At 39.9% G+C, this 19025-nt stretch overlaps 1 protein-coding gene across 1 annotated transcript in view; it reads right to left on the bottom strand.

The window, feature by feature from the left end:
• LOC126473146 (potassium voltage-gated channel subfamily KQT member 1-like) overlaps positions 1–19025 on the bottom strand; it is a 1059334-nt gene that overhangs the window by 98414 nt on the left and 941895 nt on the right. The window contains exon 14 of the mRNA XM_050100004.1: positions 17537–17685. Within this exon, the coding sequence (XP_049955961.1) occupies positions 17537–17685 (149 nt within the window). The remainder of the gene's footprint in view (positions 1–17536; positions 17686–19025) is intronic.

Here is a 19025-nt window from a genome sequence, read left to right as displayed (position 1 = left end):
AAATTTAAGCATTTGAAGGGAATGGTGATGGGGCCATTACCTACAATTCCTGTGACACAGCACAGGACTCCTACAGGGAATGAAGTGCCAGTACACAGGAAGCTGTACAGAACACCATGGTCCCTGCAGCAGACTTAGAAGAATTTATTAATCAGCAGTTGGCTGACAGCATAGTAGAAGAGATTAGTTGACTGTGGGTGATAAGAATTGTAATTGTACTAAAGAAGTCTATGGATGGTTCACGGAAGTACAGATTCTGCTGCAACAACTGCCATTTGAACAGTATGACAACCAATGCTTATCCCATTCCAAACATTGCAGAAACCATTGAAAAACTTGGGCAGCACTGGTATTTCTCATTGATGGATAGGATGAAGGGGCACCATCAGTTGGAAGTGATTCCAGAAGACACACCAAAGATTACTTTTTCAATACCTTGGGAACATTATCATCAGTACGGTAGGATGTCATTTGGTTTGACAAATGTACCAGCAACATTCCAGCATTTTTTAGATTGACTTTTGAAAAGGGATTAAGGCCTTGTCAATGATTAATATGTTTGAAAAACATACAGTAGCTTTTTTTTTTTTTTTTTAACAGAAATGCAAGAACATTGGGCAATGACTAAGAGAAGTATTTAGACGATTACGGGCTGAACTGAGTTCTGAGAAATGTCATTTTGTGTTGGGAGAAATAAATTACTTGGGACACATAATTAGTAAAGATCGTGTGAGAATCAATCCAACATTGATACAGGTGATGGGAGATTTTCTAGCACTAGGAACAAGCAAAGAATTACAGTGTTTCCTGGGCCTTGCAAATTTTTTAGGAAATTCATGAGATAGTTCGTAGATACAGCACTATCACTTACACAACTGCTGAGAAAGGGTACCAAATTAGTGTGGTCTGAGGAGTGTCAGAGAGCATTTGAAGAGTTAAAGGAAGTGTCAACATTGAATCCAGTGTTAGTGCATCTGGATTTTCAAAAGGAATTAACAATATCATGTGATGCGTCGAACCATGCTCTCGGGTGTGTTATGAGGCAGGAGGTCAATGGAAAATCATACCCAATTGCTTTTGCATTGAGACTACTGAATACCACCAAGAAAAATTATTCTACTACAAACAGGGAGATGCTTAGAGTGGTGCATAGAGTAACATACTTTCAGTGTTACCTGTACAGGAAGAAATTCAAAGTAGTTACCGATCATGCTGCTTTGGTTACTAGGTTTGAATGACCCGTCAATAGACAGAAGAGACGGACATTCCAAACCCAGTGAATCTGAGTACAAAGTAATCCACCTGCAGAGGAGGATGATAGCAGTGATGCAAGCACTAAGTCAGGACCTTGCCAAGTGGCAAGCAATGCATGTTGCTGATGGAGAATGTAAGCAGTTAGTAAGCAGCAGCAGTTCAGTGTGGTGTGACAGGTTGCTACGTAAGGAGACCAGATTGGGACCATGAGTGCTAGTACCATGAAGCTAAGGAAAAGATGTTTAGAGACAAGCATGATCACATGTTGTCTGGTTGTGGAAGGTGCAGAGCAATGAATCGGAATGTAGCAGAGAAGTACCAATGGAAAGGAAGAAAAAGAAAAGTCAACCAGTTTGCACAATGTGCAGATTTAAGTTGAAAATGGATAGCATTGCAGAGATTGCCAGAAGTGATGGAACCTTTTCAGTTTATTGGTTTGGATGTGTTACGACTGTTTAGCCGAGCTCCAGTGGGAAATAATTTTGTGCTGACTACAATAGACCATTCTTCTCATTATAGCAAGGTGGTGCTAATACCAGACCAGCAGACAGTCACAGTTGTGCAAGCATTGGTGATTAGATGGATGCTTAAGTTTGTGTTACCAGAGACAATAATAAAGAATCAAGGTATGAACTTAATTTTGGAGCTAATGAAGGAGATGTATTAGTTGTTGAGAGAGAAAAAATTAAGAATGAGTCCATTTCATTCCCAGTCAGATGGAAGGATGGAATGGGCTCATGAAATAATCAAGAGGATGCTTCGTTATTACATCAACTCCCACCATATGGACTGGGATATATATTTATCTTTTGTGGTGAATGCATGTAATTCAAATGTATATACACCAGCACAAGGTTGTTGCCATTCAAAATGATTAAGCAGAAAGGGAACACAAACAGAGAGTCAGCCTGGGAGACTGCAAGAACTGTGAGAGAAGTTTGGAAAAGGATCTGAAAAGTAAACACTAAGGCACTGGAGATGCAAAAAGAGGCAGTGAAGTGCATGAGAACCTTATCTCAATGTTAAGATGGGCCAGTGGGTGGTGTTGTCCAGTCCTTATACTGCAAAATGGAAAGCAAAGAAGTTTGCGACATGGTAATAGGGCTGCCTGTATGAAGTAACTGAAAGCATGTCACCTGTAAAGTGAAGCATAAGTTGCCAATGAGGTCAATGGTCATACTGTCAGACACTTATGGCAATTCCAGGGTGCACCAGAATTGATCCCAGGAGAAGTATTGATAGATCCAAAGCAAAGAGTGAAACATAAGGAGCAAGAGAGTGAACAACAGGGGATGAAGGACCATGTACATTGTATATCATATTATTTAAGGCCAAGGGGATATTCAATGCATTTCATGTTTTATTATGATAATTGCCATTTTTGTGTGAATTATTCAACTAGTGTTGAGTAGGATCATATGTATATGTTAGGATAAGGATTATTGTTAATTATTGAGTGAGAGATACTGACTGGAGACAGTGGGCTTCTGGGGGGGGGGGGGGGGGAGGGGAGATGGTAATGATCCCTGTCCTCAGGTTGCCACTTGGCTAGTGCAAGGAAGAAAGATGCTAGTTTTAATGGAGCTGTATCTCTGTGCCTGGAGTGGAGTAGGGTTGACGCAACAGCTATTATCATCTGGATAGAGGAACTTTGTTTTCCAGGCAGCAGGATGTTGTATAGTCTAATCACAGGTGGACACTAAGTTTTGGTATTTAATCTATGGGAACTGCAGAATGAAATAAGAAGACTGAAAGAGGTATTCTCAGGTTTATGACAGCTAGTGAGCAGTAATGGAGTACTTAGTGAGGTGTCAGAGGTGCTCAAGAAGTTGCTCATAGTGTATGCATGACTGAAGGGGCAAATGAAAGAAGTTGTAGAAGTGGTACCATGAGAACTGTGGAGGAAGAAAAGGGAATGAAAAGATGCTGGAGGAAAAACATTCAAGACAATATTTGGCACACCAAATGATGTGAGTGAGCTAAATGGGGCAGTGGACGCTGCAAGAGAGTTGTCAAAAGGAAATTCAGTGACTCCAGTGTGGCATTCTACATGGACTGACTGTCTGGAAAGGAGCAAGTTGAAAAATACATGAATGCTTTGACAACTAACTAGGGAAGTAATGGATTATGCCAGAGCATCAGCTAGCATTCTAAACCAGAATTTGAAGGCAGTTCAAGCACAAATGAAACTATTGGATGTGAGAACATTGCTTGAAAAACTTTTGCAATTATTGGATATACTTTATGGGATGGAAGACTGGAGTTAACAAGCCTGAAGGAAGCCATTCATCAGACACTGTATGGGAAATTGAGCCAGGTCCTATTGTCACCTAAGCAACACATGAAGGGACTTAGAAAAAAAAGGTGTGGAAAGAACTACCACCAGAACTACAGTTAACAGCAGGGCCCAACAGTCAAAACCTGCCTTTCTACTACCATGGAGCAACTGTGGAGGTGAGAATGGATAGTGAACAATTGTACATGTCAGTGAAAATACCAGCAGTGGACAAACATGCATTATCTAAGTGTTACATTGTGCACACTAACCCAATAAGGTTAGAAACAGTGGGAAAGTTTGTGCAGATGAGATAGGACAGTGTGAACTTGACAGTGGAAGGTTGGCACATTGTAATGACCAAAGGAGAACTCCAGCAATGCCAATGAGGAGTTGTCATCATATGCCCTACTCACAAGATCCAGATGGGAGGACCGGCCAGGGTGGCCGAGCAGTTCTAGGCGCTACAGTCTGGAATTGCGCGACCACTACGGTTGCAGGTTTGAATCCTGCCTCGGGCATGTATGTGTGTGATGTCCTTAGGTTAGTTAGGTTTAAGTAGTTCTAAGTTCTTGGGGACTGATGACCTCAGAAGTTAAGTCCCATAGTGCTCAGAGCCATTTGAACCTTTTAAACCAGATGGGAGGAACTGCTTGTGCCATTGAACTGTTCAGGGGCAAGGCAGAGGATTATCCATGCTAAAAGATGGCGATGGAACCAAGGCCATACTCCCAGTGAATGGGTCTACATGGGTATACTCAGTGTACAATGATATAATAGTGGTTGCAAGTTTTTATGAAAAAATGGAAGCTCATGAGAGCAAGAAGTGTGGAGGTAAGAGGTAATGGATTGTTAATTAATGGTATCATGTGTGATATTATGAGACCAATATTTAATTTAGCAGCTACATTGATGGGAGTTACTCACTTAAACATGATGCAGCTGCAGCTATATTTTCCAGGTGAACCTTTGGAGGTAATTACTAAACAAAACCCTATCTTCCCAAATGATACCTGGGAACTTAGTCCAGTTCATTCTCTGAAACAGATGATAGCTGCACAGTAGGGATGAGTCCCTGAATGACATCTAATGCAGTGCACTGAGCAGTATTGGGATGATAAATGACAGGTAACGATGAATTTTAGTCCACAGAAGACCTCTCTCCCAGAGTAGTCATTCTTGCTGCTTTACTGCACGAGGTTCTACACCTTCTCCTCCATTGCCATTGGAGAGTTTTGAGCACTAAACTGTTAACTAGGAAACTTGTTTTATGGTTGGGGATCAATGGCAAAATTGTCTGTTCCATAACAGGTTGTGAGCAGTGTGCCCAACAACAGGTATTAGCTCCTAGAGTGTCCTTGTACCCCTGGCCTGCTCCCACCAGCCGTGGGAAGGCATTCATGTAGACTTTGCGGGTCCCTTCTAGAATTCATACTGGCTCTTGGTTGTGGATGCATTTTTCTAATTTCCTTACATTTTCCAGAGTACATTGATGTTGGTTGAAGTTACAATTCATATGATTTTGAGGGTTGTTTCAGTTGAGGGGTTGCCTTTTACCTTAGTTTCCAATACTGGGCCCCAGTTCATTTTTCACACCTTTCTGTTGTTTTTTTTTTTCTCATCACAGAATTTGTCATATTATGGCTCGACCATTCCATCCTCAATCAAATGGTGAGGCAGAACAGCTAGTGCATACATTCAAGTCCCAAATGAAAACGGTTCTAGGTGCTTCAGTCTGGAATCGCGCGACCGCTACGGTCGCAGGTTCGAATCCTGCCTTGGGCATGGATATGTGTGATGTCCTTAGGTTAGTTAGGTTTAAGTAGTTCTAAGTCTAGGGGACTGATGACCTCAGATGTTAAGTCCCATAATGCTCAGAGCCATTTTGAACCCAAAAGAAAAATTATGTTGTGGATTCTTCACTGATGATGCCGTTCCCCATTTTCTGAGCACCTATCGCTTCATGCCTATGGGAGTGGAGCCCAGCTGAATTGGTTCACAGCTTGCAGCCATGCATGCTCCTCCACCTTCTGCAGCCTGCATCACACCTGCTGTGGTTGAGTTTGTCCATCTGCTTCATGCTAGGATCACCAGTGTGGGAGTGAGGGTTTGGTTGCTGGCCCAAGTCGACACTGGTCACTGTTCTCTGCTGCTGGGGATGCTGTCATCGTGACATCCACATGGCCAAAGGGCTGGTGGTGCACTACTTTGATCTGTCACTGCGGCCTGCCCTGTGGGGGGGGGGGGGGGGGCAGTATAATACACTGGGTGACATTCACCACACCTTACATGGAACAACTGAAGGCATCTTGACAGCTGTAGACTGTTTAAACATTATTGGGGCCCATCTGCATCCCTCCATGCTTGATGTGTCCCCCATGGGCGGTTCATGTTCTAGCAGATTTACTGTCTATGTCACAAGGCAGAATAGTGCTACAATAGTTTGAGCAGCATGATAGTGAACTCAATCTGATGTCTACACACCCACAAACTTCTGGCCAATAAATTATGGGAATTGTGCAACCTGTGCATAGACATCTGGTGCCATACTCCTCTGGAAATCCATCTCATATCTGTCAAACCCATGCTGTACAGAACTGGTGCTCTGTTATGTTCAAAAGGTGGACCAACATAATGTTTAGTAGGTGATCATAATGTTTTGGCTCATGAGAGTACATTTGTAATTTTTCAGCTTATCTTCTAAGACATGGCACACAATCAGTATTGTGTTCAATGTTCCTATATCTCTTTGGAACTCAAATAGGTCTTGCGAGCGATCAGCTTATATCAGTCTTTATAGTCTTCTATAAACAGTACATGTCAGTATTTGCAAACATGAATCATTGAATTGGCTACGAAGTCTTTCGCGACGTATTTCTTGAATAAAAATCTCTCAGTGTACATGCCGCGCCAATTCAGGATAAAACTCCAACCTTTCGACCACTACCTCCATGGTCGTCGTCAGGGCTAAAACTGACTGTCATGAGCTAGCGAGGTTCCCACTTTTATATGCAAAGGACAACTTCTGATTGGCTGGAATATGTCATAGCAACAGCGATATGGTGTGTAGTGAAGTGGTGCCCTCTACTTCCATAGATGTAATTTCTATCCCGCGTTGCTTGCAGCGCCATCCCTTGAATCAGGAGGTAAAGTGCGGGAAGTTTTTCTCTGCGATTTTTCTTTATCCATTGCACTCTTCCAAGTGTTGCTAAGTGCATAGCCGTTGTCTCTGTTAAAGTTATTATCGCTAAGTCTAATTTCGACTGCTTCCCGGATCATAGAGTCCCAGTAATTTGATGCGTGGGCTATTACTTATTATTATTATTATTACTAGTAATAGCCCATGCATCAGAAGCCATCCTTTGCATATAAAAGTGGGAACTTCACTAGCTCACGACAGTCAGTTTTAGCCCTGATGACGACCATGGGGGTAGTGGTCGAAAGCTTGGAGTTTTATCCTGAATTGACGCGGCATGTACACCGAGAGATTTTTATTCATGAATCATTAAATTGATACCGAGCAAGGTGGCGCAGTGGTTAGCACACTGGACTTCCATTTGGGAGAACAATGGTTCAAACTTGCATCTGGCCATCCTGATTTAGGTTTTCTGTGATATCCCTAAGTCACTTCACGCAAATGCCAGTACGGTTCCTTTGAAAGAGCACAGCCAACTTCCTTCCCCATCCTTCCTAATCTGATGAGAAGAATGACTTCGCTGTTTGGTCTCCTTCCCCTGCTGTTTGGTCTCCTTCCCTGAATCAACAAACCATTAAATTGATGGTTGTGTCATCTTCACACATGTTTTATCTGTCTTCTTTTGAACTGGTATTGTCTCGTCATATCTACAATAAAATCCAAATCCGAAAGCCGTATCATCAATGAAGTACAACACTTTGCATGGAAAACATGTTTATTACCCACACCAATATAGAGACAGAGAAGACATGATTGAATATTACAGGACTTGTAACCATTGTAAAAATACAAATTTTGAGAACCCTCTGGAAATGATAAACATTAGATAGCAAATATTTGATTGTGGTCATATTCAGACTGGCAACCCATGGTATGCCATCCAGTGATGCTAACTGCTATTCCATATTACATGCACAGCTCTTTAAATTTATCAGTGTGAATATATTCTTCATGAAGTCTTTGAGAATATCATCTGTTCTATATCTTGCACACCAGGTGAAATAGTTACTGTATATAACTGGTTCTCCCAAGGACTTCATTCTCCAAGTGCTCTGCCAAAACTGACTTGCAGTATTCATATTACCAACATTATCTTTATCTACTTTCTCTTCCTCTTCCATAATGATGTCTTCAAGATTGTTTCCTTCCATGCATTCCTTCTATTTTTCAGCCTTTTCTCTTTTGCTTAGGGCTGGCTTTCCCTCTGGGCAATTATTGTTGATAGTGCTTTTTTTCTTTTCTCTCTGTTTGTATGTGCAGCATCTATCTTTCCCATAATAATGCATGCTTCTACAGTTTTGAATTTCTCCTGAAACCATTCCTGCTTTGCATTTCTGCACTTCCTACCAATCTCAAATTTATATGTGTCAGTAATCCCTCTTGCCTGCTTCTTTTGTTGCATTTTTACTATTTGGTTTCTTTTTTCATTACTACACTCAGCCTCTCATGTGTTATCCAGAGATTTTTACTTAGTCTTGTTTCCCCTAGTTGTTAGTCTGCTGGATCCACTACTCCAATTCTGAAAAGACATCAATTAATTTTATAGTGTTCCTTTCTCAAGTTTCAGTCAGTTGTTGCCTAATGCTCCCTTTGAAACTTTCAAAAATCTTTGTTCCTTCAAATTATTCATGTACAGTCGTCTTAATTTCTTACCTTTCTGTAATTTCTCCATTCATAACCAATGAATTATGGTTAGAGTCCACATATGATGCTGAAAATTATTGCAGCTTAAAATCATGTTAAGAAATCTCTGTCCTATAATTATATAACTTATTATATAACTTATATGAAACCTTTCAGTACCTCTAGGTCTCTTCCCCTTGCACAGCCTTCTTTCATGAGTCTCAGACCAAGTGTCTGCAATGATTAAATTGTGCTCTGTGCAAAATTCTATCAGGCAGCTTTACATTTCACTCCTTTCCCCAATCCACCATCATGCTATCAAAATCCAGTTCGATCATCACTATTAAATTTCCACCAGCACTAACTACATAAATAATTTCTTTTATCTCAAACTTTAAAAAAATCTTTTCATTATCTGTGGAGAAACAAGATTGGAACTTAAATAGTAGCAACTATTTATTCACAAACAATACAAAAGAGTTACATGTTTGCACCTGTTACTGTCCTTCAACGTAGTCACCAGCACTGTGTAGAACCCATTGCCAGCAATGTGGAAGGCATAGTATACTGTTAGCAGAGCTTGTTCTGTTGATGGTGCAAACAGAGCGGTCTACTGTCTCTCGAATCTCTGGAACAGTTCTGAAGCAAATGTCATGAAGTGGTTCCTTCAACTTTGGAATCAAATCAAAGTCTCAAGTGGGGAGTATGGTGGATGGTACAGTACTTCACAGTCCCACTGACTGAACAGAGCAGCCACAGCTTGCGCTATATGTGCCCATGCATTGTCATGCAAAATGATGGGTGGGTTGTGCAGAAAGTGTCGCCATTTCTTTCGCAAATCTGGTCAAAGGTGATGCTCCAAAAACGAACAGTAATATTGTGCATTGACAGTCTGCCATTGAGGAATGTAATGCATTAGGATAACACCATCACAGTCTTACATGAGAATCACCATAACTTTCACCATACTGGGGCTCTGATGCACTTTTGACATTCGCAGTGACCCATTATGACGCCATTCATTGGACTGGCATTTCAGTTTTGGCTTATACGATGTGGCCCATGTCTCATCCAGTGTTATGATACGGTGTAAGAAAACCTTTCCTTCATGCTCATAGTGCTCCAAGTGCATCTGAGCAGCATCGCAATGCATCTATTTCTGCATTTCTGTCAGGTCATGCAGAACCCATCATGATGCAATTTTTCGTATGGCCAGACGTTCCTTCAGGATGCAAAGCACAGTCGTATGTGTTAATATGGTTTTGTGGGAGAGCTCACGAATTGTATGGCATTGATCACTGTCCACTAACGCGGCAACAGTATGCACTGCTTCTTTGGAGATGCTAGGACGATCTGCCCGATGCATGTCTGCCACAGTTTGTCGACCTTTGTTGAAGGCTTTTACCCAATGTGCCACTGTACTGTCTGGCAATGCTGATTTCCCGCCTCTTGAAGACCTTGATGACACTGTCATGCTGTATGACCTCTGGCACATTCAATCTTGATCCAACTCCATTGTTCCTGTTTCGAAAACATAATGACACCATTATGTTACACCGCTCACTCACAAATGACTGTGTTTCCCTCGACTGTGCAATTGCCAGTGATGTAGGACAGGTGAGTCCATTTGCTCCTAGGTAAGGTGGGTATGTCAGCAATGTGTGCTATCAGCAACAATAGCAGATTCCATTGCATAGTGTCTCCACAGCAGTGTTGCCACTACTTAAGTTCCAACCTACACAGTTGGCATTTGAAACCATACTTCTACTCCTATTTGATTTTATGTTGACAACCCTTCAGTCACTGAACCAGAAATCCTGTTCTTCCTGTCACTAAATTTCATAAATTCACATTTTGTCTAACTTCAGACTATCCCTTTCTCTTTTCAAATTATTTAACCTACCTGTAAAATTAAGGAATTTGAGATTCCATGCACTGATCCAAAGAACATTAGTGTTTTTTTTTTCCCCCTTGACGAAAACATCCTCCTGAGTAGACCTTGCCCGCATACCCTAGTGTGGGGTTATTTCACATCTGGAATATTTCACCAAAGAGCAGCTACTGAAAATGCTGTTACTGCGCTTCAAGAACCATGTGTTAGTCCTGACCTATCCACAGACACTCATCCATTGTGGCTGCACCTATGGTACAACTATCTCTATTAATTAAGTATGCTATGCAAGCTGCCCTACCATTTCAAGGGCCATTGGGTATTGTGGGGTTCAACAAATAGCTTGTACATTCTGGAGAGGAGGCTGAGAGATGTGTAATTACTTACACATTTTCTTTCTTCCTTCTTGAGAAGTAAACCAGTTTTTGGAAACTGTATTCCCTGAAGGTGTTCCAGAAACAATTTTTCAGATTTATTTTTTATTATTGTGTTACTATCTTGTATAATTCCTACCAAAGCATATCACTTCTATGTGCCTTTCCTTCTTTGTACCTCAAGCAGCTTGACAGCCATAACATCATCATTACAAACTAGACATGATTCTGAACCATCTCTTGAATAATACAAACATTAAAGAAATATTAAAAAACTTGTACAACTTTGTTTTACATTGGTGTCAAAACTTAAGGATAAAAGCAACTTTTACACGACTTGTCAGTGACAAATAAAATAGGTCAATGAAAGTCGGACCATACACAAAAATAACTGCTACAGTATAGCACAAAAGGTAACCAAAAGAAACATGCAATGAGGTGAACAGATATGACATTTTTATTCAGAGGCACTAATTACACTTAAATCACCACAATTCATGATAGTCCCCTGGTTATGACTCCTTATAGGTTGCACAAACATAACAGATGGCAAAGCGTGCTTTGCAATGTCCTTCCATGCTGGCTATATGCTTGATAAGAACTTCTTATGGTAGAGCATTCTAATCCCTCACCAGCACATTTAACAGCTGCTGGATAGTCATTGCTACATGTGGAAGTGCCACAATATATCTTCCCAAAGCATCACACATATGATCAGTGGGATTTAAGTCAGCAGAACAAGCAGGCCAGTCCACTAGGTAAATATCTTCTTGTTCCGAGAGCCACTCCCCATGTGCTGTTTGATGCAGTCTCGCACTGTCATACATAAAAACAAAGTCAGATCTGGATGCACTCGAGAAAATACGCGTGTGGGGACAGCCCACAGTGCAACAATAACTCTGACTGATAGATGTACCGTGTTCCAAGATTTAGTGGTTAGTATGACCAAGCAACTTTGCCTCCCCACATCATAACATCTGGACCACGAAAATGATCGTGACTGATGATGTTCCTAGATGCATTACCCATTCTCACCTCTTGCCATATGAAGGTACATCCAGCACTGTCCAACATAATCTTTTGGTGGTCCAGTGGTATGGTGTGGAAGACACAAAGTTGCGTATGCGTACTGACCTCCAAAAATGTGAACACAGTTTACTCATTGGTCAAAATTATTGTGACACTGTACTCCTTACTCATGTGTGTCTTTTCAGTGGTGTATTAAGCCACAAATGTAAATGTCATGTAACTAGGGCCTCCCCTCAGGTAGACAGTTGGCCAAGCACAAGTCTTTGTATTTGACGCCACTATAGCCGCTTGTGTGTTGATGGGGATGAAATGATGATGATTAGGACAACACAACACTCAGTCCCTGAGCAGAGAAATTCTCTGACCCAGCCGGGAATCAAACCCGGGCCCTTAGGATTGACATTCATTAGTGCTGACCACTCAGCTACCGGGGGGCAGACTATTAAGCCATGACTTCATTTTTATGGATGACAACATATGAATACATTGAACTTTGCAAAAAAAGAAATTGTTGGAATAAGAGGATATTTGGCAAAAGCACTGTCCTGCCTGTTTCCTCAATTTAAATCCCACTGAGCAGATGAAGAATGTGCTGAGGGCACATACCGCAGCATGTTCACACATACCAGTGACAATCCAGCAGCTGTCAACTGCACTAGCAGAACAATGGAACACCCTACCGCAAGTATTCCTTACCGACCTAGTGTCTGTAATGGGAGCAGTTGAAGAGGATGTATTACTGCCTGTGGTGATTAGACATTCTATTAATAACCACATCTTGCCTTTTGTAACGTCCAGGGGACCATCATTAATCATGGTGGCACTACACCACCTAAACTGACTGCCATATTTTCGTACCCCATGTGGCCTGAATGAAAAGTGCTTGCCCCAGTTAGTGGGCAAGATAAGTGTTGATAGGCAATCAGGGTCTCTTGTTGTTATGCTACTCAGTATCAGACTGTGGGAAGGCATGGACTATGGCCCTATGTGCAAGGAGCTACTGACTTGGATGGATACTGGGGGTAGGTAGTAGAAATCACAACAAAAATAAAAGATTTAGGAACTAGTAGAAAGAGATATATTCTGAAATTAGTAAAGAACAATGTACTCTTCACTGAGGGCAGCCACCACTGACATAGACAAATTCACAGAATGACACATAGAGGCAGCAGTCACATATAGCTATGTAAGTTGAACTGAGAACACTTCAGAGTGAGAATCCTGAACCATGAGAACTAGGTTTCAGCAACAAAAGATGGAGGGACTAGCAGAATTCAGTGTAGCTTCTGTACCCCTTGGCTGGCACTGCTGCTCTCGCATAGTATCAAGAAATACTTGCAATTGCCAGATGACCAAAATGATGATTGAGTCCGAGCATCACTGTTAGACTGTACCCAAAGTCACACACTGCTAAGTTTTACTATTGCATGGCAGAGCTTACCTATGGACAACAGGCAGTCTTGGGTGAGATTGCAGCTAGTGCATCTTCCAAGAAGATGTACCAGAATGTGATGGAGCAGGAATGCTTATGGTTTTTGTTAGCTAGTAGGCACCTCACACTAGAGTGTCTACGGGTGAAAAAAATTAGTTCCAGTGCCAACTTGCTGGGTGGTCAAGCAGCTTGCTGTCACCTGCTGGACCTTAACCCTGGCCACTTTCTTTTTGTCCCAGAAGTTTCCTAACCTGGTGAAGCTTTGACCATCGGGAAGGCAGGATATTCTGTGTTTGTGAGCACCTCAAGACGAAGAAGACTCTCCATTCAAACTTGAATCTTTTTAAGAGCCACTGCCATTTTCAATGATTTATTAATTCATCTCAAAATGACAACAGCCTAAATATGTTTTGCTTCCTCTGCAAGTAAGGAATTAATATTACAAGGTTTCTTTAATTTCTATAATTATTCATGGTTAAATCTTTAGAAAGTTGGTAAGCAAATTATGAATAGAGTAGCAGTTTGTTCCTCATCAAAACATCCTGACACTTGATTTCATATTCATTAATTAGTTCTTGTCACATTCTTTGTTTCTGGACTTTTGTGCCCATCCACACACTCATCACTGTACATGTTATTATTGGGAGGGTTTGTAACACAATATGTTGCATGGTGACTTCGGTGTAATTATTATCTTTGAATAAAAGTGTCATTTCTCTTTGTCTCATTCTGTATTTCTTTCAGTTACCTTCTGTGCTATAATGTAGCAGTTCTTTCTATGTATGGTCCAAGTTCCATTAACCTACGTTACTTGTCAGTGACACATCATGTAAAAGTTACTTTCATCATCATGTTTTGCACACCAGTGTAGTTGTTAGCTATTAAACTCTAACTGATTAAATGTGATGTCTGCTAAATGTATATTTGTATTATATTTTCTTCAGGGTTGCCTTTATCATTACTGATAGCTCCTGATATAAACTTTTCCTCATAAAGACATACTGAATAGCATTGTTTAATTCAGCATAGTATATCACCCTCCTAGTATCATTTACTTGAAAATCTCGTCTTTTCTCCTTTGTCTGCATGAAATTTCTCCCTGTTATCTTTTTGTCTTTGCATAGGGACTGTTGTTAAATAATTGCTCCATTTCTTATGTGTGCATAATATTGCTTTTATGAGAAGCTGAACACTCTGATTAATTTTCTCAATACATATCTCTACGCAGTAATAAATTCTCATAATCATATGCCTGATCTCCTGCTGGAGTCCTTTTCTTCCTAACTTTTTACCGAGTTTTTCTGAGAATAAACTAATTTATAATCATTTGAAATTTTGCAAAGGTTTAGAACTGTCTTATCTTGCACAATATCTTTGTTGTGTGATTGAAGGTAGACAAACTGACCTCAAGATCATTTTGGTCTTTCTAATTTTGTAATTAAACATTTGAGGAAAGAAAACAGAATACCTCCAACAATTATTATATATAAAATAATAATTGGAGGTGTCTATCTAGAACGTCTAGAATTTCTGCTTCAAAACCGTTTATAAGAGATGTAACAATAATGGAAATTCCTTGATGGAGCAATAAGTAAGAGAAGGGAGAGGCAACCATTCGCCTATCTCACTTGATAATTACCAACCCATTTCACAATGTGGCAATAATTTCTAAAATAATTGAAGATTGTCTGCATAAACACATGAACCAATATAACAACTTACTCTACCCTGGACAGTATGGCTACAAATCTGGCCTCTCTACTGTTAAGGCAGTTGAGAACATTACAACAAAAGTACACAGTTGTGATGAGAATACATCAGCAAATTGTACTGCATGACTAGGCCTAAGGAAACCCTCTGATATGATGCCCCACAGCATCCTAACCATGCAGTAACAGTACTATGGCAAAGGTGAAAGAGCTATCCTCACACTATAGCCATACCAAGCAACAGAAAGCAGTTAGTATGTGTAAACTGTCAAAACTCAGATTTATTACCAATCATAGAAGCTACACTCCAAGGCTCTATTTTTGTATTGTTTTTGTTTATAACATGTAAACTACCTGCAGTCAAAGTTGGCCCATAAAAAGTGTTGTTTGTAGATGGTGCAACATTAATGGTTCAAGATACTATACCAACCTGAATGAGCTACAATGTATACTACCATCAGCAGTAGACAGATGTGTACTTGGTTTCAGGCATATGTATTACAGATAAATAATATGGAAACAAAGCAGATTAATTTAAATATTCTCAACCGTGACAATAAATCAGTGGAACGTCGTGGGTTTCATACCCAACACAACTATAGATAGGATATTTATGTAGATAAATTCTCCTGCAGCCTCTCTACTGTGATTTATTTGTTACCTTAGCTGACAGGATGTGCTAATGAGATGCTCTTACTGTTTGCATTTCACCCTCTTTGTTTTCCAGCTGGTCTCTGGAATTCTACTAAGGGAAAATCGCTACAACAAAAAGTATGCTTCAATGACGAAGCAAGGCTACCAGGGGCATTACAAGATTTCTGTCACGAGTGTGATACAGAGAGTTCTTAAGGAATGAAATATCATGACAGTTCTGATCCTGTATGTCTATAACTGCCTAGTACACATCAAGCAACATCACAATAACTTGTATTGTAGGATGTTAGTACTCCGCCACAACACAAGAAATGACATATGTGGAGATAGCAGTGGTTAACTTGTATTGGACACATCTATTTTTAAAAAGCTACCAAATGATACCGAATCAGAGTCTTGAAATAAATTTAAAAGCACGGTACACTAACACAACTGATGAACAAAATTAAAGCATTTTACACAATGGAACAACATCAACTGAGGATTATAAATTATTAGTAGCTCTTATGTGGAATAACAAAAAAAATTAATACTGTATGGCATTATTTAATGTAATATTGTGAGTTAAGTAGTCTGGCACATTGTATCATATCAAATACATATATGAAAGTGAGATCATACCATTATATGACATTCTTTACATTTTGTTCAATAGTGGGAATGGGTATAGGCATACTATACTAAAACTGTGACCTAGGCCACTTGATAAACAAATCTTAGCTTTATTTTGACAAGAAATTATATAGGTAAGATATATTATAGTTGAATGTGGACTGTTTATGATAACACTGATTATATTTTTTTTAAAAAAAAAGGTTTTACTGTTTTGTCTGAGATTCATTCAATAACTGTGATTTTCTTGTAAACAAGAAAACTTATGACTAAATTTCCCCTGTTCTATTACTCTGTAACCTTTACTAATAGCAATACTGTTTTGAATTTTATTCTTTTGCAACAAACGTATTTCTTAATTTCCTCCCTGCTCTTTTCCTCTGTAATAAAATACATACTGTTAACTTTTATTTTGTTTTGTATTTTTTCCACACTTTTACTAGTTGTACTTTATCCCATTTGGTATTAATTAATCCCACTAAGTTACTTTTAGTTTCTGAAGTTCTAAAATTATTAACTATATATGAAAATAAGTAGTGGTAATTATACTTTTAAGGTCAATATTGTCATATATTTTGCTACAATTCACACAACATAAATAGCTCAGCATGTCCCACAGCCTAAAGCCTTTGCCTGAGTTCCATTAGTTCACAACTGCTGATACTCCTTCCCCTAGCCAAGAATACTAAAGTCCAAGGAACTCAAGTTAGGCAAGACTTTATACGTAAGGATACAAAGATCTTGGTGAGAAACATGCATAGTATTAAGCCTTGGCAGAGTTGCAGTTGTAACAGTCTCAGCCCAAGTCTTATTACTTCTAAGTTTCAAAGCCTTGAATCAACATGAACAGTTCTTAGGTTGATCATGTGCCAGCAGGGAACTACAGCAATCATTCAAATTTTTTGTGACATGTAATGAGTTTAATATAGAGTGTTGCAGCCATTCACTCACCATACACTGAACATTATGGGTTGATGAGGAGGCCAGTTACACTTGTTTTCCACAAAGTAATCAGTCAAAAGGATTTGTGGATACTAAAAGATGTGCATTGTGAACGTCTCAATTGGACTTGGTATCTACAGTGGTCAGTCAGACACTTAATCCTCATTATGGGGTAATTATAAGTTCACTTCGCTGTTCGTAGTCAACTTCTGCAGCTGAGTGTTTCTTTTTATTTTGGTATCATTACATTTTCCACTAAGCTGAAAGCTCCTCAAATTCTGGCACAAACATATTTTTGTAGGAACTATATCAAATGATTTCTATGTGCTCAATTTTACAGTATTTACATTAAAGACATGTTACTGACGCAAAGCATTTTCAAAAGGCAAATGAAGGAAGTTCACTCATGAAGTCTTCCAACATGCAATTTAGCAGGTTTATATTAGGTATTATGCTGTTGCTTAAAATAAACAGAACAGTGCCTTTGTAAGATATGTTAAAAGCTGAAGCAAGCTTATTGCACACGGAATGGAAAACAAACTTACTTGTGCTTTCTGTGGTCTTCGGGCTGCCAAAATCTATTTCATGATCTTCTTCATTTGGATTAAGAGGAGGTACCACAATGACAACTTCTCCCTCATGTGTATATGGTTCAACAGTCAAGGCAGATGACATATACTGTGAGGGAATGGAGCTGCAAAAAAAGTGCACAAGTTAGTAATTATTTGTAAGTGCAGTGTTTATTAGGAACAATGTTCAGCATCAAACGCCCTTGAAATTGCACAGCACACAACTAACAAATTTTTGTACATACATAAAAATGGAATACAGGTATGATTATTTACCATAACCATTGCCATTAGTAAACAACATTTCTACGAGTTTAAATTCCAACTTTGTGAATCAACTGTTCACAGATGCCCATTTTTAATCCAAAGTATCCTATATGGTGTGCAGTGGACAACTAGACATCACAAGAGTTTGAGCATTGGGCCACTAATATAAAAGATGGCGGGAAATGTTGTCATCAGTAGAGAAGTATTAACAGCAGAATGGGTTGGTGATGAGATTTGAGGAACTTCGAATGTGGACCAGTGATTGGATGTTACCTGATAATAAATCCATGAGTATTTTACAACTCTTCTAAAGCTATCTAAGGTGACTGTTTGTACATCTACATCTACATTTATACTCTGCAAGCCACCCACCGGTGTGTGGCGGAGGGCACTTTACGTGCCACTGTCATTACCTCCCTTTCCTGTTCCAGTTGCGTATGGTTCGTGGGAAGAACGACTGTCTGAAAGCCTCCATGCGCGCTCTAATCTCTCTAATTTTACATTCGTGATCTCCTCGGGAGGTATAAGTAGGGGGAAGCAATATATTCGATACCTCGTCCAGAAATGCACACTCTCGAAACCTGGCGAGCAAGCTACACGGCGATGCAGTATTGTGACAATGAAGCAGAACTAAACTAACGCCAGGCAAACCTCATGTAATGACGAACAGGGGACATCAAGCATAGCACGATTGTACGTAGAGAAAAAGAATGGGATAAAATTGTTGAGCAATGTTCATAGGCCACATATTTCTGTAGTCAATGCTAAGCAATGCCCAGGATGGTGTACAGATGCTAGGTACACCTTTTGGCAATCTGAAGAGAGAGTGTGGGTTTGGCAAATGCTACCATCATGTGCATTGCCAGCAGTGTTGTATGGAGGAGATGGTGTTGTGGTATGGTTGAGGTTGTGTTGCAGTACGGTTGTGTTTTTTGGGGTTAGGGAGTTGCCTCTTGCTTTGCTTAAGAAAACACTAAATGCCAAAGAATATGAACACACTTTATTGCATTGTGTTCTGCATACAACAGTGGAACATTTACAAGATTATGACTGTATCAGCATGACAATGCACCATGTCATAAAGTAGCAACTGTGAGGCAACTGTTTGTAGTGGGTAATATCCCTGAAATGGGCTGGCCTGCCCATGATCCAACTTGAACACAGAGTTAGAGTTCAGGCTATCATAAAAGTTCACTTT

The sequence above is a fragment of the Schistocerca serialis genome, chromosome 4 (assembly GCF_023864345.2).
Source record: "Schistocerca serialis cubense isolate TAMUIC-IGC-003099 chromosome 4, iqSchSeri2.2, whole genome shotgun sequence".
NCBI lineage: Eukaryota > Metazoa > Arthropoda > Insecta > Orthoptera > Acrididae > Schistocerca > Schistocerca serialis.
Note: the sequence above shows the minus strand (reverse complement) of the source record. Positions and strands in the feature narration are given on the sequence as shown.